Genomic DNA, 24,238 nt, shown 5'->3' on the forward strand with positions numbered 1-24,238 from the left:
TGTACATGCAAGTATGCACAATAATGTATGTGTCCAAAGCCCATCCGCTAAAATATTTACAGGTAAACTATCCCTGTATCGTTAACGTCCATTATATTACCGTCTGTGGTTCTTCACCTGATAAACATCATATGGTATATACCGCCACCTGGAGGGCTGCTTATCTCACAGCACTTTAATTTGAAAGAGCTCTAGCTTCCTTCCTCTTTTACACATTTTCCATTAGAAAAGTGAATCAAATGCAAACACAAGCTGCTCTATAGATACTTTATTGCTGTGTTTATTGTTTTACACTCAATGGAATGTTTAACTGTGTTTGGTGGGCCGGTCCAAACACTCACCCTCCCAATACCAAACCAAAGATTTAAATAGCAAAAACAACTGTAATGCAGTTATACAATATACACAACAATATAACATCTTAAGATAAATTCACTCTCACAAACATATAGGCTATACTGGTCCATTTACAAAATGTATTTATATATATTTTTTTATATAAGATATAAAACAAGAGTAATGCACATTCTTCAAAACGTAAAGGAAATGTGTTTTTGTGTAAAAGCAGAAATATGTGTGTGAGATTTCTGTTTGGTGGCAACAAAACAACACCCAACAGTCATTATTACCAAGTGTATCCACAGCACACAGAATAATAACACATTTGACAGCATTGTTCAGGAGATCTACTTGAGGAGAGATAAGATCGTAAAAGAGCAGAGTATCATCACCCACGTAGGATTGTAGGAGACAGTAAAATTATCATTAGCAAAAATGAAATGCCTACATTTATTTAAATATATGCTATTTGAATGTTGTTTTGTATGTGGACATTAGGTGTGCTTTAGACTGCTAAAGTTTTCAGGCAATTTGTCCCTTTCAAGTTTAAAAATGTGAAATCTCATGCACTGGTCCAAAGCTCAGCACAGTTCATATATTTTTGATTATATTCAGTATTTTTCTTATTGTTAACAAATCCCATGAAAAAACAACAACAATGAATCAATCCAACTAACCTATTGTGTATCCAAGGTCGATATATATATCTCATTATATGTATCTCATTCCTCTGTACTATTGTTGTCAACAAAATATTAAAAACACATCAATGATCCTCACTGTTGTACTGGGTGATATGGTTCTTTATTACCATAAACATGGTCACTGTCATTTATTTGGAGTCACTGTTGTGCCACAGTAAATACTCAGTTGAGCACCAATTGTATATTAATCCTTATTAACTCCTGTTTGAGTGGGACTTGCTAAGAACTACAGCGCACATCTGTTTTAGGGAGTTTAGGGATGGGTGCCTCAGACAGCTTTGGGAATTTGGGAAGTAACACATTGTTGATTTTCCATATTTTCATGGGATATATGTTAACATTAACAAAAATCAAGAACATCACCAGCCTTATTCTTTAAGGATGCTATCATAAGTAGCACAATTCAGTGCTTATGTAGGCAGTTTGTATGAAATATTGTCTAATTACACACTTATTCCAAGAGGTTTCACTAACAAATCTTCCAACCAGTGAAAATATATAACAGATAGAGCTTTGTTGATGTAAACTGCAGACAGTCTTGCTTTCTTAGTGTATTTTATGATCTTGTTTTTTAATTAACTCCAGTCCACAGACTGTACTGTACATAGAAATGGCACAACATTAACTATTTGTATTCTTTAATAACTGCTGAAACTACACCCTGCCAATTAATTAGATCATATTTTACAAAATAGGTGCTGCAGAGTAATGTGTTTGTTTGATACATATGACTAGCATGAACATGGTAAACATACACACAGTGGCAGATCTCCTCTATCTGACCGAACAATAGCAACTTCTGTATTATATGTAATCGCACACTGACTGCTTCTCCTCTACAAATACAGTATCAGATTCATTGAGAAACTTTATCACTACATTTTGACTACAACCTTTTAAACACGTGTGATCAGATTCTAAATGTTGGCTTTGTACAAATGTCGTACCTGCCATACTGAATACAGAGTAGTGAAAATCTTAACAACTGAAACACCCACACTGTATTTTTCAAAGGAAGTTTTGCCCATTTCTTCAAAAATACACATTCTTCACTTTGAAAGAAGCCTAACAGCAAAAGAGTCCCTTTAAGTAACAACTGAACGAACCTACAACTATTTGAACACAGATGGTGTTGTCTCGTCCACTATTTGACAAGTATAACTACAGTTGTAAAGACTGAGGTGATGACTGACTGTAACTACAGTGATGGCCGACTAAAACGAGCCCACCAGCTTATATATACAAACTAAAAATATCTCGTAATGTGCTCGTCAGATCTCAGGCAGAAGAGGGAAGAACTACAGTTTGATTGTAGATTACATCTTGTCCTTCGCAAAAACAGTCCCGGTGGTATTGTTGCTTTTTTTTTTTTCTCACTTCATCCACGTGTGCTGGGTAGCCGAAGTTTTAGGCTTCATACACCCTGAAAAAGAAACAACATTTTTTGTTTTTTTTTATATAATGTTAGTGGAAGGACATAGATTTAAACTGCGTATGACCCACAGAGTCCCCTGTGGAAATGTTCTCTGGTACAAAATACTGAATCTCTGCCGTCTTCGCAGGGCTTTTTGTCTGTGGCTGACTCTGACCTCTGACCTCCACATGGTGGAGGGAAAGTGAGAGTAGAAATTGGAACAAAACAAATCAATAAAGTTTCACAGAGAGGCCACTGTGCTTGGACATGGTCTACAAGTCAGAGTCAGCGATAACAGAGGCAGGTTGTGTGGTGTGTGCATTATGGTTGTGCTTAGAGGAGCATTAAGGGATATGGAAATATAATAGGAAAGAATACAAATAGGTTGCTGACATCAATTATGAGCCTTTTAGTGTTGTGTCTTACTAAATGTGTCTATTACATAAACTCTGGCTGTATAGGGGCAGCAGAAACAAGCTGTGAAAACAACATTGGTATGGTTTTAAGTTGATACGATGAATGTGTTAGCAAAATGTTGCCTTTAAAATCCACTCCCCCTTCAGCTCTGTTTTTGGTCTCTATTGACCCGTGAGAGAATTACTGATAAATGCTCCACTACGTTCACCAGCTAGTCGCTAAAGAACGACACTAGAAAAGCTCTGAGGAGCTGAGAGGAACTGCACATTCGGGTGAAAGCTGTTTGTGCTTTTGTCACTAAGAGGGACACCTTTTACATTTCACACACAGTTATTTGATCCATTGTAAGTATGATTATAGCCACTTTGAATAATAATAAGTGTTTTCATCTGTAGCATGATTAGGTTATTTTGCAGACTGCATGCTGACTAGAGCTAACTAGAACAGCCACAACAACATGTATGAGAACATTTAGACAATACCACTCATTCTCTCTTTTTGTCTTAAGCCTATGAGAATTTTCTGTCTCTTGTCATCTTGGGCATAGCCTTCTGAGGAATTAGAAGATTATTACCTGTGCTTGTCTTTCCAGATACGGAACCATTTGACCAGATTCTTGGTGCTCTGAAGTTTGGGATGGAGACAATACTCCTGCCCTTTGAACCGAGCCACGTTCTCCATCGTCACACTGAGAGGGCGAGCAAAGAAGAGGAGACAAAACAAAAACAACACACACAAACAAACCACGGAGATGTTAGAAAGTAAAATCAAAATATATGAATAAAACCAAATCATTCATAATATTATGCACTTCCATGGCAGTTAAATTGAAGTTTGTAAGGTATATCAAGATAGTTCCTGTTGCTTTCACAGCAACACGATAATAACACCAATGTTCTCCAAATAACACAATAGCAGGCCAAAATGTCACATATTCACTCATAATACAGTGGCATCAGAATCTGCTTGCTACTGTAGAAGTATTTAGAGAAGAAAATGTACAGATTAAGCAATACACATTTGACATTTAGAGTGCAGTCATTTGTGGTTTAAATGGTTTAATTAGGCTGCACAATATGTTTGGAGAAATAGACAACCATATTATCTTCAATAGTTTTAAGAGAAGGTTGAGAACAACTACAGGAGCCAACTTAAAGTGAAAGGTTTTTGTATGAACTTCAAAAGAACCGAATAAAGTAAAAATGCTAGGGGTATTTAAAACTCTCTGAAAGCCCGTCTGAGTAACTTGAATAGAGACAATCAAGTTGTAGCACCGTTGACATGTTTTTGCCCCAAATTTGAGCTGCTATTCTAAAGTGCCCTCAATAACATTTCCACAGTTAAATGCCCTCACAATTCAAAAGATCAGCTTGCACAGGGCGGCAAGTTACTTGGCAATGAAGTAAAATTATGGAGCTGCCGCTAAAAAATGTGACATCTAAGCTCATTGAATCAATTGGTCTGTCTGTAACGCTCTGCTTAAGGCAACGGTAGAGACAGTCTGCCTGCATGTGGCATATTCAGGCCAAACAAGGGAAATGTGGGAAAAAACACCCAGCATGCCATGGGGCCTCTCCATCCAGGGACACACTCAAAGGCTCACCAAACCATGAATGCTAAATAAGTTTACTGGAAGAGAAAAGACTTGACTCTCAATAAAAACACTGCATTCATTAGGTATAATGATTCAGGTTGACGAGTTTAGCCTCTATTTTCCTGCTCATTCAGTTGTCATTTTGTGTGGCTATTGAGGGGCTGCTGTACATGCCTTGTTATGGAAGAACTGAGCTCTGAGTGTGTGGTTGACAGAGAGAACATGAAGGTGCTTCTGTATGCGTGCATGCCAATGGACTCTTATCAGCAATGCTGCAGTTATAAACACACACCCTGAACGTTTATCCATGGCTGCTCAGCAGAGGTAGGATTGAACCTAATTACTGTGTTAATATGGGCTTTAGTTCCTCCTCATTATCATTCACCTCGGCAGCTGAAGTGCAGCCACTGGCTCTAACATGGTAAGTAAAATGTTTCATAAGCACAGGGGGAGGAAGGAGAGGCTGGGAGAGATATCAAAGAGCAAAAGGGAAAAGGCAATGCAGCTAATATAGCACATTTCAGCAACAAGGCAATTCAAAGTGCTTTACATAAAAAATTGAAGAGCAGTTAAAAACAATTAAAAACATCCATCCATTAAAGAGAATATAAAAACTGCTAAAATACTCAGGTAAAATTTGGAATTCATGGCTTTTACTTGTAATAGAGTATTTTCATAGTGTGGCATTACTACTCTTACTTAAGTTAAGGATCTGAATACAACCATTAACAGAGGCATAACAACACAGGGAGAAGACAAGAGGCAGCAAGAAAAACAGAAAAAGAACCTGATAAAGGGCACCAATAAGAAAAATAATAAGTAAAAAGCGGGTGAAAAAAGATATAAAATAGATAAAGTAGATAAAAGACTGAATGACTAAAAGAAGGAAGAGAAAATGGAGAGGAAAAAAAGAAAAAGGAGAAAACAGGGACATTTTGTGGCTTCGAGCTATGTGTGGTTTAGGAGTGGTCGCTCAGAATGCCAAATTGAGCGCCGTAAGCCAAACGGCTACAACAAAGGCCAGAGGGGGACTCTCTCGCTCATTTCTCTCCTATGCTTTTTCTTTCTGCGGCTTTCCGGAGCCCGCTGAGGCTCGTTTTTCACTGGGCACCAGCGGCTGGTGGCCCCCATCTCATGCTAATAGAGCAGCCTTAAATAATGGCTGTGTGGCTGGGTAACACACACTCACACAGAAACAGACCAGACAGCTGAACTAGACCAATTCTAGCACGTCTCAAGAGTGTTGTTTTGCATTCACACAAACACGCTTGATGATTACACTTATTACTCATGATTTAGTCTCACAGGGCCAGACCAATCTTCACAGTGCTGTGGAGTAAGGTCTGGCTACACCACAGATACATTCTAGGATAGGAGAAAAAATGCTCTGAGTTGTTTGCATTTATTTAAACCAATCACAATTGTTTTAGGCGGCGCTAAGTTCTGGATGCAGCGACTGTGCCTCTGCAAAATGGTCTCAGGAAGGAACTTGTTTTGGTGTAACATTTGAGCCCCACAAAAGAAAATGTTAAAAAGTTAACTGTTCACACAATACAGTAACGTGAGCTATTTAAATTAGCTGGAAACATGGTTAAACGTTCTGACTTCTGCACAGACAAGATTCAACCTTTATATCGCACTTTAAAGGTTGTTTACTTTAATAATAGTTGTCCATTATAGAGCATCAACTTTGAAAACAATACTTTGGCTCCAGCCAATGATTTGTATTCAATATAAATTTATTTGTCTATTATTTTTGTGATTAATTGATTAATCATTGCACAATAAAAAAAATAAAACAATTGTGAAAACTGCACATTAAAACTGGCATCTTCATATTGCTTGTTTTGTACGCCTACAATCCACACACACACACACACACACACACACACTTCAATATCTTAAGGGGACACTGCATTGGTTTACATTCATTCATTCATTGGAGACTTGTCTAAAAGGTATTATAACCTCTATATGCCTAACCTCAACCTTAATTGTAAACCAAGTCTTAACCCTAAAATGCATTTTTGTCCCTAAAATGCCATATGTCACATTATCACTTTGTCACTGCTGTTACCCACACTATGTTGTCTGTATGATAATGTTATGTGCCAGCAGGTGGCAGCAGAGATTGTGCCTTGAACACAAAACGGACTCCAGGGAGGCTGACATAACATCCCCATCCCCTTCTGCTGTCCCTTCATGTAGCTTTGACATGAAACTTCAAATGAATTCCACACGCAAATCATGGCTCACATTTCTAGCTGCTGAGACTTCGTCTCCAGGAGTTGACCCAAGATCATAAAAAACACAAAAAACAACATACCGTATATATAATGTGTAAGTTTATTTATTCAAAGTCGTTGTCGCGCCACAGGATACTTTGAGTGTGTTTGGATCCCTTTAGAAGAAGAGGCCTAGTTTTCATGCTGCATTCCACGATGGCTCAAATTGAACATAATAGCTGTCTGTTTGCTCGAGCTGTGATTTTATGGTCAGATAGCAGATAGCAGCGAGGGAGAGAGTAGGTGGACAGATCAAACAGACTGTAATTCACAAAGCAAGCCAAAACTGTAACTGACCCTCCAGTTTGGGATGTTATAATAGAAATATAATACTGTTGGGATGATAGGTAAACGTACATTGTTTATATACAAATATCTTTGTTATTTTTTGTATGATGTAATGTAATAAAGATGCATGTGCATATGACGCATATATTGCACACAACCTAAGGCCACATTTATACTGCTACGTTTTGGTTTGGAATCTCCGGGGTTGTGTTGCAGTCTCAATGGCTCCAAACGCTGACGCCAACGTTGAGATGTGAGACTAAGCTACTAACGATACCATGGCAACTACCAGCAACGGGCGGAGTCTACATGCTGCTTACTGTTCACCCCCGCACGCATGCCCAGTATACGAAAATGTTCATGAGACAATCGGTTTGGGCATGTTAGTTAAAATGGATATTAGTTCTTCTACTAGAGCTAAAAACTCTTGTGTGCACGGAGATCGCTTTTGGCTCAAAACTCCGCTTAAAAACCCAAACGTAGCAGTGTAAATGTAGCCTAAGATGTTGCACATATGTGTAGAACATCTAACTGAACCCTTTATTATTGTCATGTAGAAAGTGTTTGAAAGATCTGGAAAGTGGTGTTTCTTTTCCCTCCACCATTCCATTCTAATAAATAATGTCTTGCTCCTGACTACAGGGTGCCATTAAATCATCAGTTAATCTTCACACTGTAAATCCTCCTAAGCGCTTAAAGCACAGACGGCAGGATATTTTGATGGCGGCCAAATATGTTTATGGTCAAGGAAACATCACGGTTATTTATCAGTATGTGAAGCAGTAACAAATACTGTGATATAGTGCATTCCAATACAGGGAGAAGACAAGAGGCAGCAAGAAAAACAGAAAAAGAACCTGATAAAGGGCACCAATAAGAAAAATAACGACTAATAGGAAGTAAAGAAGAAAGGGAAGGAGAGGAAAAAAAGAAAAAACGGGTATATGAAATGAGAGGAAAAGATGAGGAAAAGGTGAAGGGATCAAGGAAAAGAAGCGTACAAAGGATGAGAAGGATAGAGAGGAAATAGGGGGAAAAAGAAGCAAAGGAAAAAGAGGTAGAAAGCCAGTAAGGAAAGGGCACAACTGGACATACAATGAAGATACCTAGCAGCGGGGAAAAAAGAATGAAGAAAAGAAACAGAAAGAGAATGAAAGTCTCACTCACAATATCATCTTCTCCTGGCAGAACGGGTGTTTGGGTTTGATCTCCAGCTTCTGCACATCCTTGTATCGGATCTTTGGCCCTTTTCTAGTGCACCTGCACTTGTAGGCTGTCGAGAAACCAAACACATGCAAAAATCATCAAAAGTAACATAATGAACTTGTAACGCTGGGGATTTCAAAATAATGGAAATTGATCGTGTTGTGTGACAGATTATTAAAGTTAGTCTCAGTCACTGAACATTGAAGTGAAAGAGACGTTAATTATTTGTGACATTTGACAGCAAATCGGCTCCTCAATCTTTAAATTACACACTGACGCAGGCGGATTATCAGAGCCAATATTTTAGTCTGGTAAAACATCACATGCTTTACAAACACTGTTTCTTTCAGTCAACCCCTTAATTCATGTACTTGTAGAATACAGTACATGTTGAAAATAAAAATAAATTATAACTCTAAACAAAAATAAATGAAAAATAGTGTGTGTGTGTGTGTGTGTTCAATTTGCATGTCAAAATGTGCTTAATTTCTCCTCTACATAGGTTGCGTGCTACTTCAGAAGCTAATGTTTTCACGTCAGCAAAAATAACTGATTTACTATTCCATCCAATGCAGCTCAGATGATTTTATGAATTCACACTGAATGGATTCAAGTATAAGCACAAAGAGCCTGTGGCTTTAACAGAAAACAAAATTTCCCTGAAACTTTCTTATGCTGCTTTTACTATCAGGCTAACCTAACCCCATTAGGGATGGATGCCTGCACTTGAGGCAACATGCAGTCAACACTTTATACATTTATTGGTTTCAGTCCAACATCTTCTTGAGGTCCAGTTTTCTAGTAGCTGTGACTTTACGCTGCAGAAAAAAGGCAGAGGAAATTGAGTTTTGCTGGGTTGTATATTTGTGGTGGGAGGTGATGACCTGGATAGTCCAAGGTTTCCTTCATCCATCATCTGCTATCTGTCCTCACCGCCGGCCACTAAATCGGTCTCGAGCCTTGTAGTGGTACCAGCATTCAGCACAGACACGCCGGACAACAAAAGCTCTGAGGTTAATGTATTCATGTATATGGTGGGATGGGGGGTTTTGATGGGGGTAAATGGATTCAACACTTAAGTCTATGGGAAGAGATGGGGTCTCCTTTCTAAAGACACATACCTGTTTACTCATGTATATCCTGCCATCTAGGTGATGGCAATAATAAAACATTGTATCTAAAAATGTAAGCAACTTTGATGTGAGCTGAATGTAAGTTGATGGTTTCCCCTCTTTTTGTCCCAAACTATGATGCTATGTAAGTACATTTAAGCAATATGTGCTTTCCAAAGAGCTAACAAAGACTAACAATGCCCCTGGCAAATACAGACATATAGTTTTTCCTAAAAAGTTGTCATTTGCAGAAACAAGTCTTCCACTGGGTACAATTAAAACTTTTAGATTTGTGCTGTAGAATGTGTTCCTACTTAAATCTGTTATTCACAACACTGGCATTTCATTGCTTCATTCCCCGAATCCGTCCTCCTCATTGCCCAATGAGTATCGGCCTTAAATTATTTCAGCTACATATTGTGAGCTTCACTTGCACTGCCAGACACACAGAGTCCAAGAGTGGTGTTCAGGGTGTAGAAATGTTTGTGAATGCCAACTTAAGAGCTCATGATGAGATCAGATTTTTACACCACAGTTGTATTCATCATCAAACTCGAGTTTTAGTTGGTTCTCAATGTTTATGGATAAAATAAGGTTATGAAAAAAAGTGCTAAATTGAATGTTTTGGGATCAAATTAACAGTAAAATGCACGCAGCAGGTTGCATATTTGTGATGCCAACAGAGTAATTTTGTGAGCGTAAGTATGCAGGCAAACACACCACTGTGACACTTTAACTAAACAGTTCTTTTCACAACCTGCGCTGGAGATGTGGGGATCTCTGGCATCAACTCTACTCACGTTTCAAACTCAGGATGGAAAACTGATTTTACACTTAATTCCCTTCCATGCACACATAACAAAGCAAATATGGCGTCAAAAACCATACGGTATATTTGTTATTCAGTTACGTTACCATCACTTCAATGCAACATTTTCAAAAATTACAAACAAAAAATTAACAAATACAATTCTTTTAAGTTTAGCCTACCTTCTGCGCTCAGGACGTATAAGGCCACCACTAACAAAAGTAGCACCGCTGTGCACCGATGCATGTCTTCACAAATAAAAATTAAAAAAAGTTCTCTAAAACCAGCTCCTAAAAATCCAAGCTCTCGAAAACACACGGGGGGGAAAAGACAACACAAGTCGTTCGAGGTGCAAATAAAATCCACTTGCAGTGACTGTTTGGATGGCAAAACTGAAGGAGCCGCTGAGGGTTTTCTGTTTTTGGAGTCCCTTTGAGTCTAGAGTCTGCAACTCTGTGCGTCCTGAGCTCTTGGATGACCCTCCAATCAGTCGTTTAGGTCTCTCTCTCTCGCTTGCTGTGGAGAGAGGCAGCCAGCAGCTCTTTTAAAAAGCAGCCCGATGTCCCCTTCTCATTACTATGCACGGCCAGACAGCGAATCAAACACTTGTGGCCTGCGAGGGAGAAGTGGAGAACATGGAAAGGGAGGGAGGGAAGAAAGGAAAAAAAATAAAGAAATGCACATGTTGTCCTTCAAAACGAGGGTGGAGTGACGTCTGATTTGGTAGACGGTGTTGGCCAGTTTATGTTGACATCCCACTGTAACCGTTCAGCTTCTGTCCTGATTATAACTGACAGAAGATTTGGCGGGGTGTAGAATCACGTCATCATGAGAGGATTGGCAACAGTTGCGCACAGTGTTTAAGTGTTGACAACGGTATATAATAAACAATACGATTCTGTGGCGGCTTTTGTGTGTAGCCTACCTACAATTATGTGGGTTAACATTTAATTGAGACGTAAATGCTTTACAGAGTAATAATGAGTAGGCTAATACAATATGTCATCGAGTAGTTCACCCACAGGCTATAAAACGACTGTTTTATATCTGAGTTCACTGCTCACTTTGGCCACGTAGAAAAATAGCCTAATTTTCGATTGGCTCATCAGAGAACACGTCAAACATAGGCTATGTAGGCTAAAGCCACCTGCACATGATCCACGGTAATAGCTCTTTGCGCTGGCTGTGCCAGTGTTTTCCTATGGGTAGAGCGGTGGAGACAACTAGGGGGGAGCGCGACCCTTGGCTTAGCGCACAGGCCCCCAGGAAGTGCGCTGAGTTTTGAAGCAAATTATACATAGTGGTCAAATAGTCAGAATTTGATCAATTCCGTGCGACAACACTTGGAAAAGTCTAGGAGAGCCACACAATGAAATCATTTAATCCATTTCTAAATTAGCAAAGCGCTAAACTGTGCGATGATAACTCTGCAGCGTCTTGAAAAAATCAAATAATAAAACAGATACAATGAACACCGCGATGCGATGCAGACATAATCTTGACATGACACAATCATAACTATAATATGACACTGTCATGAACGTGTCATAAACGTTATAAAAGTGACGTTTATGACTTCTGTCATGAAGCGTCATTCGGTTTTGTCATGACAACTTGACATTACATTTCTTTGGAGTGTCCTTATTAAGACAACTTGACATTAAACAGGATGACATTATGTCAAGTTGTCATGACAAAGACATCCTCTGTTAATGTCATCCTGGTTAATGTCAAGTTGTCATTACAAAGACATCCCAAACAAATGTAATGTCAACTTGTCATGACCAAGACAACTTCTTGCAATGCCACTTTGATTAATGTCAAGTTGTCATAATCAAGACAACCCAAACAATGTCAACTTGTCATGACAAAAACCGAATGACACTTAATGACAGAAGTCATAAACGTTTATGACTTGTTTATAACGTTTATGACACATTCATGACAGTGTCATGTCATAGTTATGACAGTGTCATGTCACGATTATGTCAATACCTTCAAGTAAAGTGTTACATCATTTTCTCTGATGAGCCCATTATTGTGTAGGGCAATTAGGGCACATGAAGAGTAGCCTATTGTTTATAGTTTCAAGACAAGATAAACTGGGAATTTACTGAAACAGAAAAAAGTAGATTATGTTACACTGGAAGTCTTTTTTTCTCGAGAAAATCAACATACATCCTTGGTAGCCATTTGTTAGAACTTGTGTAGAAATCATATATTTCCTTACACAAAAAGTGTAGTCAAATCTATTTTTTAGTTCGACTTAAACAGTAATCTAACTTCCAGAAACATGCAGCTTCAGGACAGTGTCACTGTCCAGCATTTTTGTTTTGTATTTTATCTTAATTCATTTGAAATACATTGAAGTCTAATTCAGTATCATTCTATTCTGTTCTGTGGATATGAATAAATGCTGCCATTCTATCTGGGGAAGCCATCAGACTGAACCATTGGCCTGTAAAAGCTAGCCCCAAGGTCTAACCCCACCCACCTGGGACGCTCTGACCACAGGATTAAACAGGATTCATCACCATCCTGCATCATGAGGGATTTGTGTCTGTTTGTTTGTGGGTGTTCACTCTGCCCTCTCTCTCTGTGTGTGCGTTTGTGTTAACCTCCGTGCCCTGAACACTGATGCAATCAGCTGCTGTCATCGCTCAAACCAGCGGCCATGAAATGTCTGTCTGCACCATGGACCTTTGTGTGTATGGTTGTATGTGTGTGTATACAGTTTGTGCATGCTTGCAGATCATTGTTTGTGAGTGTGTATGTAGCCTACGTGAGTACGAGCATGTAAAATGCTGCCTAATTTGCAGTTTACATGTGCTGCCTGAGCAGTGAGCAAATCAACTGTGAATCTATCTTGAATTTAGCATCAATAAATCTGAGATTTAACCCAAAGAAGCCAAAAATGTTTTCTGCCTGGACATGGAGCATCCTGTAGTGGTCAAATACTTGCCAATCCTTCCCTTGGTCCTCTGGTTATACAGTAAACGACAGTAGGACATGACGCCAGCTACCATTTACAGCAAACTGTGATGGATTAAGATGGTCGTGACCCCTGCAGGACACTGATGCTGTGCGAATCCATCTCGAGTCATTTTGATCTGCAGGATAAGACATCTCACATCAGTGAGCTGTCTGTTCCAGTCTTCAGCTGAAGTGACTGTTAATCAGTTAGACGTCTGTTGTCTTCATCCATTAGATCGCTTCAGCCTCACATAATCTACCAAAGGAAAGAAAGACACTGATACAGAGGATTTCAGCCAAAAGGAATCTGTCTTGAAATGATGATGAAAATGACATAATTTGTCATTTTTAATCAGTCAAAGATGGTGCTGGTTCAGGGAAAGGTTTGGAAACATTTATTATATGATTACTAACCAGAACGTCATTCAGGACATTGAGATAATAATGGTAATGACATTTGGAAAGCCCTAAAGCAGCTGTTCTCAAACTTGTTCCCTCACAGCTCCATCAGATGAACTCAAGTACCCCTACCCACAGCAATCCTTTATGTTCCACACGTGTCCATTTGAATTTGATATTAAACTTAAAAAAATGTAAAGTGGATATTGTTACGATATTTCTTTTATTACAAGACATCCAAGATAGATCATGTAATTGTCAATGTTAAGGCTTGGTTTTTGTATCAGACTGACTGGGATGTTTCAACCATTCATTACTTTTCATTATTTTATCTATTTTTACCTTCTCTGCTTGCTTCCTAAGACGTTTCACACACTCTAAGTCGCATCGACAGTGAGTATATTTGTGAGAGATGTGTATTGACAGCCAGACTGAGTCTAGATATATAAATAAATGCAGGCTGCAGTCTGTAAATAAAACACACAAAAACCTTTTGGGTTGATTATAACCATCAGTGCATAGACTGTCTCTGCATAGAACTGCTTCAAAACAGCTCAATACGGCCCCCAAATGAGGTGTGGTATGCTATGTTTGAATTATCACTGAGGACATATCAGCAGCTTGTACATTATGTCAAAGATGTTATGACTTTAGTCGAAGATTTACTAACATGTTGGAGGGGATATCTCTGTTGCTGACAGACACTTTAAAACCTTGGCCTTCCTCTTGCTTCCTCTTTTGTGCCACAAAGCAATCCAACAGATTTCTACTGATTTATTAAAATCCTGTTGGGGCACAGTGTTCTGAAATGAGACCTCTATCTTTCTTTCGAACAATGAGGTACTTCTTGATGTAAAATGTTGAATTGAATCTCAATTGAAACAAATCTCGGGCCGGTTTGAAGAATGATGGAAAACGTACGTCTGCTTTGAAATACGATATTAACGTTGACGTAAACATACTGTAGGCAATGATCTGAATTCTAGAATAGTCCAAATAAAAAAAAAAAACATGATTTCTTTTTCATTTTTTAAATAGGAAAATAATAGAATGAAATGAATAATCCATTTAAAACAACTGTATGTACATTTTGCTTAAGTAGTAAATTCCAAAATCGCCCAACCCAGCAACAGTTGCACATTACACATGAATTAACAACACTTTCATAAGAATTAAACAATACATGATCCTGATAAGATAGACTAAACTGAACCAAGACTTCTAAATCTCTAAATATGAATTCTTCTCTGTTCTCATTAAATATGGATTTCCTCTCTCTGAGGACACTGAGGCCTGGATCTCAGGGGGTCGACATGTTATTACTGTCTGTCCACTGTGTGACTGACTCATTTTAGATAATCCTCACTTCTGAAAGTAGTTTGGGGGTTTAGATTAGGGGAGTGGGTGTTGAGAAGTGATAGTAGCAAACAAAAACTACTGTTTGGTTGCACAGTATTAAAATAAATCATGGGGCTTTATCAATTGCTTCAAGTACCAAAGCTTCAATCAGCTACATTAATACAATAAAGTAAACCCTTGATTAACTGACTTTAAATAGGCACAAATGAAGCCTTAAGAAAAACCACAGAAACATTTAAAATTATACAATATAAGATCGTAATGAAAGGTTGTATTTAAAAGATTTTCAGAATTTCACTATACAAATATCTATTTGCATTTTACTTATTTGTATGTTGTGGTAGGTTTCCTTCAGGTGCCTTCTTTAACTTTAAGATTTGCATGCAGACAGGTCAGCTGGCAGACAGATCTGTAGACAGACAGGTATAGGCAGGTGCTTCAGGTAACTGCAGGGAATAATTATGCTCTCTCTGTTTTTAGGCAATGCAGACATGTAGGGACACTGCATAATGCAGACAGGTGTGCAGATGCTGGGAAGTAATTGCTGGTAATAATGGGATGCTAAGCAGCGGCTATGTTTTGACAGAAGGAATGAATGAATAAACCAGTAAAACCAGAATATTCCTGTATGGACAGTTTACCCTAATTGTTTCTGTGGACGTCAACATGTTTGTGCAGGTCTGTGTGAGATGCTGAGCAGCCAGCGGACACAGGAAAATGGACAGACAGGTGCGTACAGGCAGAGAGGCACGCAGGTGTGAGAGGATAATTCCTCTCAGGTGACTGAGGTGGGGTGGAGGTTGAGGCTAACTGGGATGTAATTGCTGTTTAAAATGTCACATCATGCTGTTTTCACAAGTTTACAGCCATCAGGATAAGTGGTGGTTGGGTGGTTTTGACTGGAGGTTGGACCTTTGACTTTTTTCTTCCAGGGTGCATTTTTCCTTCCTCTTGTGGCCATTTCTGATTACCTTTTAACTCATCATAATTTTGCGTATTTGTTTAATTTGAGATGGAGATTTGAGATCTGTACAATATCAATTTCAAGTTAATTTGAGTGCTTTAATACGGACAAGAAATGACAATAACTACTACACTATTAAGGCAAGTTCAGACTGAAGAAAATGTTCCCCTTACTTTACTCCTGCAAATTTGACCATTGGACTTCAGATGTTAGCTGTAGCAGGCTGAAATACACACCAAACGTGTCCACGGAGTGTGTCTGACTCCAGCTCTTTTTATTAAATTCCTCCTGTTCCTGAAATGTTGAGCCATTTTCAACTGCTGCCATCGCATCTTTAGCTAAATTGCCCTGTCTAATGTGAATTCACATATGTTTGTGTCAACTTGCGTGTTTGCACTGACATAATGCAATTGTGCAGCCTCTATAATTTACTTTGCATACAGTTTGAACACACCCTTACACTATTACATAACTAATGTACTTATATGTACCTATAGACATCTAAAATACTAGACTTTCATGTAATTCACCATTTCATGTTCTATTCAAAGTAATGTGGAAGTCAAAATTGTAGATCAGCACTTTGTGAGGCCTGCCATAAAAAAACCTGGATTATGTATTTATGACCTCCATAGAAACCTTAAAATAAAATTATTTTGTTGAAATAATGCTTAAACTCAAAGATACTATCCTTCCTTATATAGTCCTGAGTCTCAGTGAACATTATACACAGGCTACACTTGCTGGAATATGAAAAGAAAAGAGAAGACAAACATACCATCAGTAGTAGCTTGTTTGGATTTGCATGGCTTCTACAAAAGAAATCAATTCATAACTTTAACTAGGTCTCTAGACAGTGAATAGTTTTACAGAAAGGCAGAGAGCACGTATGTGTGTTTGTACAGATTCCTGCTTGAAATCCCCTATATTCATTTCAGTCAGCACATAAACAGACAAGCCATTAGTGCTTAGCAGAGACTGTCAATGTGTTTTGACATATAGCTCTGTAGAAAAGTATGTGAGTGCACATTATGTCCACAGGGCTGGAGGTACGTGAGAGCTCACCACGGAGAAACAGAAACTTAGCATAACAGAGTGGATGGAAAAAAAAGGAATGGATTTAAAGAAAAACATGGAGACCTTTAAAATAAAGACTTGACTGAATAAGAATCAATCATCAATCAATTAAAGGAATAGTTTGAGATTTTGGGAAATACACGCATTCACTTTCTTGTAGAAGATAAATACTAGTCTCATGTCTGTCAATTAAATATGAGGGTACAACCAGCAGCCAGTTACCTAACAGCTAGCCTGGCTCTGTTCAAATGTACCAACATCTTCCGCACCTCTAAAGCTCTTTGTTCAATTCAAAGAACATCATCTAAGCAAGGAAAATGTTAAACTATTCCTTAAAGCAACACCAAAGATTCTTTTGTATCTTAAAATAATGTTTCCGAAATCGTTTCAGTGGTTCATCAACTTGTAACAGGGTGAACAGCATTTCTGCATTCGCTTTGCGGCCCTCTATCGGCTATAACCGCACTATGCAAGTTTGCCAGATTGGGTAGTGGATCTGTAGTTCAAATGAGACATAAGAAACTACAATGGACAATTCCGCTTCCAACCTGAAGGGGGACCGAAGAGGAAATGTGCTTTGGTGTTGCTTTAAAGAATTAACTGCCTATATCGATGATGGCAAATCCTGTTATGCAAGCCTTTAGATGTCAAAGACACCACACTCACATTTCTGTGTTAATGTGTATAAAGGTCCCTGATGACAGGGATGTTAGGTCAACAGGAAAAACAACCATACCATCACCAAATTCACCATGAAAGCAGCATATGTTCATTCCCAGGAGTTGTCCTATTTTGAGGTATTTCATGACATGGATCCTGGCTTATGTTAATGTTATGTCATTTTTTTTTTACAACCTATTATGGCCATATTCTAAAAACTGACTGCTCAGTCCACTCACATCTAGGTTACGCTGGACACAGCTGATGGGAGCACAGATAACAATAGGGCAGTGGGAACAGGACTAAACAACATTGATAAAAAACAGCTGCTAGCATTGTTGATAAAATGGTGTGCAAATATCCTTTTTTTTTAATGATATTTGATCTAAATTTGTATAGCGAATTGCAAAACAACATATATAGTGCTCTCTCTCTCTCACACACACACACACACACACACACACACACACACACACACACACACACACACACACACACACACACACACACACACACACACACACACACACACACACACACACAGGAGTGTTCCTCGCTGCAATATTTCTTCAGAATGATTTAGTGTTATTATCCCAGTTATTACTTTATAAACCCCAAACATGTCATATTTGTTCTTTTGGCTCGCAGTTGATCTGGAATTTGTTCAGCCTTGATGTGTTCAAAGTTTCTGACAGGACTCGTAAAAATTCCAGAGGGACTTCCAACAAAAAAATACAAATAAATAAAAGAAACAAGTCTTTTAACCTGGATGCAATCAAAACAGAAACATGCTCTATCCTTACATGAGCTGTAGATGAAGAGTGACATTTCATTAATTTAACAGAGCTAATGCATTGTGGACTGAACTGAGCTACAATTCTATGTTCTAGTTCTATGTGTGACCTGATTATGGGATCTGATTTCAAGTAGAGTATGTTAGACTAGTCAATAGAATTAGACTATAGCCAAATGTGAGTTAGACAGTTACAAAATAATAATAAAAAAAAAAAAGTAATCCACCCAGTCCCCAGGCTATTTCAGAACTTAGAACTGTTTTTCCTTTGTAACCATCACAACTGCCTTACAGCTCAGGACACCAAAGCTCTATTTGTGGTTTAGTAACAATGTTGTGGAGCAAGCATTGAGAGGAGGAAGAGTTTTAGTGACTGCAGCTTTGGGGCGTCCCAGACAAAAGTTGGTAATCATGAGAGAAATTTGGTCAAAATACAACATGAAATGATGGACCTGGTGACCTAGTGGAAAGCTAAAAACATAGTTACCTCAAAATCACTTTTTAGAATCAGCATTTTATATTGCCTTCTTTTCGCTGGCCACTGGCCGATGTATTAAAGTGTCAATGCTGTGGCCAAAGCTTGTCCATTTTTTTTCTACAGATGGATGACACATCTGCTTGTATGTTTTATTTGTAATTACACCATAGTGCTATGATTCACCAGGAGGTCATTAAACTATCTGACATGCCTCAAAATGTATACCTTACAGTCTGACATATATATATATATATATATATATATATATATATATATATTAGTATGTACAGTATGGATAAATGTATGTTCATGTTCCCTTTAAGTCTTAGCCAAGTTTAGTGCACCCAACCCTGGTATTACAATATCATATAAAGTCTTATCTGGAGAAGGTAAAACAAGTTCATGCAAAGTGTACACACACACACACACACACACACACACACACACACACACACACACACACACACACACACACACACACACACACACACACACACACACACACAGAGCAAGCGCTGATAAAATATAGGAATGTGATCGGAACACAGCCAAAGGTGGAAATATTATCTGTTTGTGAAAAAGTACAGCCCGTGACAGAGCAGAGCTGTCACGATTGGCCCGGAGGTTTGAATTACACTCAGCTGCAAGCACAGCTGCAGCTAAAACAACCTGTTTTTGTTACGTAAAGAGCTGTAAAACATAAAAAAGAAAACCCTTTCTGCCTCTGATGAATAGAGAATACAAACTTTACAGTATTATGTTTCTTGACCCAGTACCTGTGTTGACAATGACGCCACACTGTCTGCTTCAGGAAACAAGGATGTTTGGGTTCTGGAGAGGTGGTGGTGGTGGTGGCTCAGCTGATAAGATAGATGAATCATATTTTGTTTCTTCAGAAACTCTATGATACCTCATGATGCTGCGGACCTCACCATGTCTGAATATACAATCCAGTCTATTAATTAAAAGTGTACATTAAAAGATACATGGAATATATAGTTTATTCCATTTAATCTCATTCATCATACATAATAACACTTAACAAAATATTATTTTGACACTTCACTCTATATGGCTAATGAAAGTACTGTAAAAGGGCTTTTGCGGATTTTCTTTTATAATTTGTTATACAAATTTAGAAATATGGCCAATTTTAAGCATCAAAGTAATCCCACAGTTAAAAGGCATGCATATTAGTAATAGTAATGCTCCGATCTGTGCATGCAGATTCATAGAAACACTATAAAAACACTTTCATTTTGAAATTTGGTGTGTATCAATTTGTCTTTCCAGCATCCACTTTTTTCTTTAACTCTTTTATCTTTTGTCTTACCTTTGTGTTCCTTCTCCCCCGTATCTCCCTCCTCCTGATCCTCTCTGTTGTTGCAGATGGAAGATTTCAGTGAACAGATTCCCTGTGCAATAAAAAGCCCAGTGTCAGACTCAGACACCTGTGCTGTCCTAACTTAAACCATGTTGCTCTCCAAAACACATGGACAAGACATTTCACGTAAAAAAATGTGTTTCGTATCAAGAACTGCTTGTAAAGAAGATGTGTAAAGAAACAAAAGAAGACCTTCCTCAACAGCGCTGCAAAGGAGGATCTGGCTAGTCCACACAGCATTCCAGGATGGGAGAAAAACGCTCTGGTTTATTGGCATTTATTTAAACCAATTACTATCGTCTTGGGCGGCGCTAAGTACCGTGAAAAGCTGCGGTTCCGCTGCAAAATAGCCTCGGGAAGGAACTTATTTTGATGTGCAACAGAAAACTCAGATTGGACAGATATTAGCTAGCTGTCTGGATTTACCCTGCACAGATTTGAGGAGTAGTTAACCATAGTCCTCATAAATCCACCAGAGTTTAAAATGCCAACACAAAGGAAGTCCAAGGCAACGGAGCAATCCCGGAAGTGGAACGTCAAGGATATAGACTACGAGAACTCTCATGTTTGTAGAGTAAATATTAAGTTCCAGACGGCAGCCAGTTAGCTTTCATTTAGCATAACACAAAGACTGGAAACAGGAAAACAGCTATCCTAGAAGTCACTGCACCCTGTCAAGAAATAGTCAGGGACATATTCAAACAATAAATCCACAACGTGTTTTTTTGTTTTTTACAGTTTAAAACAAATGAGACGTGTATAATTAGTGAGATTTAGACGTGTTGGTAGGCTAATTTTTCAAAAATATTGATGCATGACAGGTATTGACAGATTTAGTTTTTTGGTCATCCTTCATGTTCTATCGAATGATGACAGAAATGTTTTTTTTAAAACATGTCCTCTTACTAACAGGACAATGACTTTTTTTTTTATATCACCTTTTCTGTTTTTTATATCACCTACCCTGTTCACTTCTCCATGTCTGGTTGCCAGATGAGAACATTTTAAAATGGGGCATTAAGTACTGGTGCCCAATAGATATTAAAACACAGAACATGCTTCCTTTATTGTTCAAGCAACAGAATATCAAAAAGGCCAAACACAACAAAATGTCCTTCTGTACCCTTAGCACCAAGATGTTCATTATTCCATTTGCTTAAAATTAAGTCTATTTGGTCTTGTCTCTGAATAAACCTGTTTCAAAATAATTATTGTTCCTCTCCAACATGCATAAATACATGGATATTAACCTTCCCCCTACATATATTTGACAATAAGCATTGCATCTTTCTCATCTTTTTTAAGAATATCTTCTCTCCTTACTTTTAAAATGTTCCTAATAACAGGGAAGATATCGAGGCGCAAACTAGACTGTCAATGAGAATTTTCCATTGTCCTCAACACCACAGTCCACAATTAGTGTCTCAAGTTTCCAATCATATTTTTTCCTTTCCAAGACAATCACATGTGTCTGTCTTTGGCTCAACTGTGCCAAGTCCACAATTCACCCAAACACTGTCATTATTGCTCGTTAGAAAGTAATTCTGCTGAGATCATTTTCAATCATATAAAATCTAACAAAATAATTTTGTTTTCTCTGTGAGTCAGTGAGTAATAACCAGGAGATGTCACACAGTGAAATGTCAAAAACAGCAGCTGTGTCAGCGTTCCTCACGATGGTTAATAAAAAGGTCCCATATCATTCATAGTTATATAAGAATAAAACCTTGGCTGATTTTCTTTTAATACTTGAATATTCTGTATTATTTTAAATATACATACAGTACACTGCATTTCCAAACATGAAGACTTTTATTCTCTTCTTTATAGAGGTAAACACATATTTTGTGCAATAAAATTGTTCTCACGTTGTATGAGAAATTCTTCAACATGGAGTTTGATGTGATCATGACTGCATTTTTAAACTCTGATGAATAACTTTTAAATTAGGACTATGGAAAATTGAATTGTGAAAATGTCAGAGTTTCAATCATCATGTCTTTTAAAAGACTAGTGGCAGTGCACGTTCAAAACCTCCAGTAATGCAGCTTGCAGCTTTCTCAAGAACCACTCATCCAAACAACTTCAAACTCGACACTGCGCTTCCTTGGATCCTGAGCAATACACCTGCCACGACTTAGTTGTGTCCCCTTGCAATGCAAGAGTATACACGTTGTTTGCTAACAGCTACTGTATCTATTTGGGACCAGGTTATTTCTGGGAACAAAAGCATTTATTCCCTCTCAATACACTACAAAGTGTATACTGTACTTAACAAACTACTAATAAATATGTCTTGTAGATCTCAAGAGCTTGCACTCAACCCTGCACTTCTTTGGTTCCACAGTAATACATCCGCCACGTGGGAACAGTTGTCTAGAAAATCAAAATCCCTCCACTGGCAGATTATGTTTTTCTTAAACAAGTTTGACTTCTCACAGGCTACCTCTAAGCTGCACTAAACCCAGCAGCCAAAGGACAACAGTCAGATCTGTACAATTATGCCGCTTGTTGGTGCATGGTCCACTGCCTTCATACTGTCATTCATGGACATGCGTCACCTTGGAAATCTCCAACCATTTGTTACTTTTCTGACTTTCAAAAAACAAACAGAGGTGCATTCAGCCGACTGTCTGTCTGTCTGTCTGTCTATTATTCCCAGTTATTCCACTGAAAACCATTATCGTGACAGGGAATAGATACACAAACATGTGGGAGGTATGTACATGTTGCAACATTAGGAGAAGAGAGAAAATAGCTCATTTCCACCATGATTATGTCGGTGGTAGGTGAACAACAGTGACAGATTAATTTTCATCGTTAACATAAAAGCTGAGAACATGATATAGGTCACCAATCTAATGCTGGCATGAGACGAGGTGCACACCCATGGTAATGTGACCAGATTTCTGAATAATTCACATATCATGTAAAGGGATAGCCCGGAGATCTCACGCACAGAAAGGCGGCTCGTTCTGGAGCTCGAGGATATACGTCGAGGGGTGTGACGAAAATGAGAACATAAAAACTGAGTGGATAGATTCAAATGGAGTCATTTACGGAACAAGTAAAGATTTGATGTCCTGACATATAAGACCACTATTTGAATAACACATGACCATACTGGTGTTAACAAATGTAGTTAGGGAAAGGGGTGTTAAGTAGAAATCTTGCTTAGAGCAGAACATGTATCTAATCATGGCATCATGGGAAACAGATCAATATGAGATGGAAATTTGATTTCTTGAATTTAAGAGAGAAAAACTATTTTTCAGATTTTCCTCTGTGGATTTGATTGTCTCCTCTAGATGTTTGAGCTCTGTGGACGAGTGACATGAGGCAGCTTTGCATTGTGTTCATAAGGTATTGATGAGGCCGGTTAATTATTTAGTTTGTCCCAGTTAACTCACAGTGACCTTAAGGTATATGAGTCACCTTTCAGATTGATGTCACTCAGCAACGCAAATGTTTATGAACACAAGACAAAGCATGAATACACAGGTAAGCAGACTCGCTCATTGAAGGATGCAAATACACACACTGACATCTGAGACTTGTGTTATTGTGATAGACCAAAGACAGCTTCTCAACTCTCATGGCAACAAGTGATTAACTCCGTCATCCAGCTGCTTACAACGTCAACTCTGAACTCGATGAGACGACGACCTGCAGATGTGAAAAGTGAGAGGGCGTCACAATGAAAAACAATGCTAATGAGCTGCAGCTAAAACCTGCAGTGACAGATAAGAGACAGATTATTCACGTCTTTTCATTCACACAAACACAAGTAACTACATTTGAACAGTCAGGGTACTGTTGGGTGATAATTTGTAAAACATCAATGACCCTCAACTATAAGATATTGCATTAATTAAATGTGCTAATTAATCACTGTGAAAGAAAGTCGGCGCATCGGGACTGAACTGCAGGAGCGGAAGGATGTCACAAAAGAGACAAAACCCACAAGGACTCACCTCCCACTGA

The 24,238-nt window shown here is 38.4% G+C and overlaps 1 protein-coding gene across 1 annotated transcript; it reads right to left on the reverse strand.

Annotated features, from left to right (window-relative positions):
* Positions 1-253: 253 nt before the first annotated feature.
* cxcl14 (chemokine (C-X-C motif) ligand 14) lies at positions 254-10,950 on the reverse strand. Its single transcript, XM_039813882.1, has 4 exons — positions 10,350-10,950; positions 8,209-8,314; positions 3,449-3,562; positions 254-2,466 (listed from the first exon to the last, which is right to left on the reverse strand). The coding sequence occupies exons 1-4, from the start codon at positions 10,411-10,413 to the stop codon at positions 2,451-2,453; spliced, it is 300 nt and encodes a 99-aa protein (XP_039669816.1). The 5' UTR covers positions 10,414-10,950; the 3' UTR covers positions 254-2,450.
* Positions 10,951-24,238: the final 13,288 nt, after the last annotated feature.

The sequence above is a fragment of the Perca fluviatilis genome, chromosome 10 (assembly GCF_010015445.1).
Source record: "Perca fluviatilis chromosome 10, GENO_Pfluv_1.0, whole genome shotgun sequence".
Taxonomy (NCBI): Eukaryota; Metazoa; Chordata; class Actinopteri; order Perciformes; family Percidae; genus Perca; species Perca fluviatilis.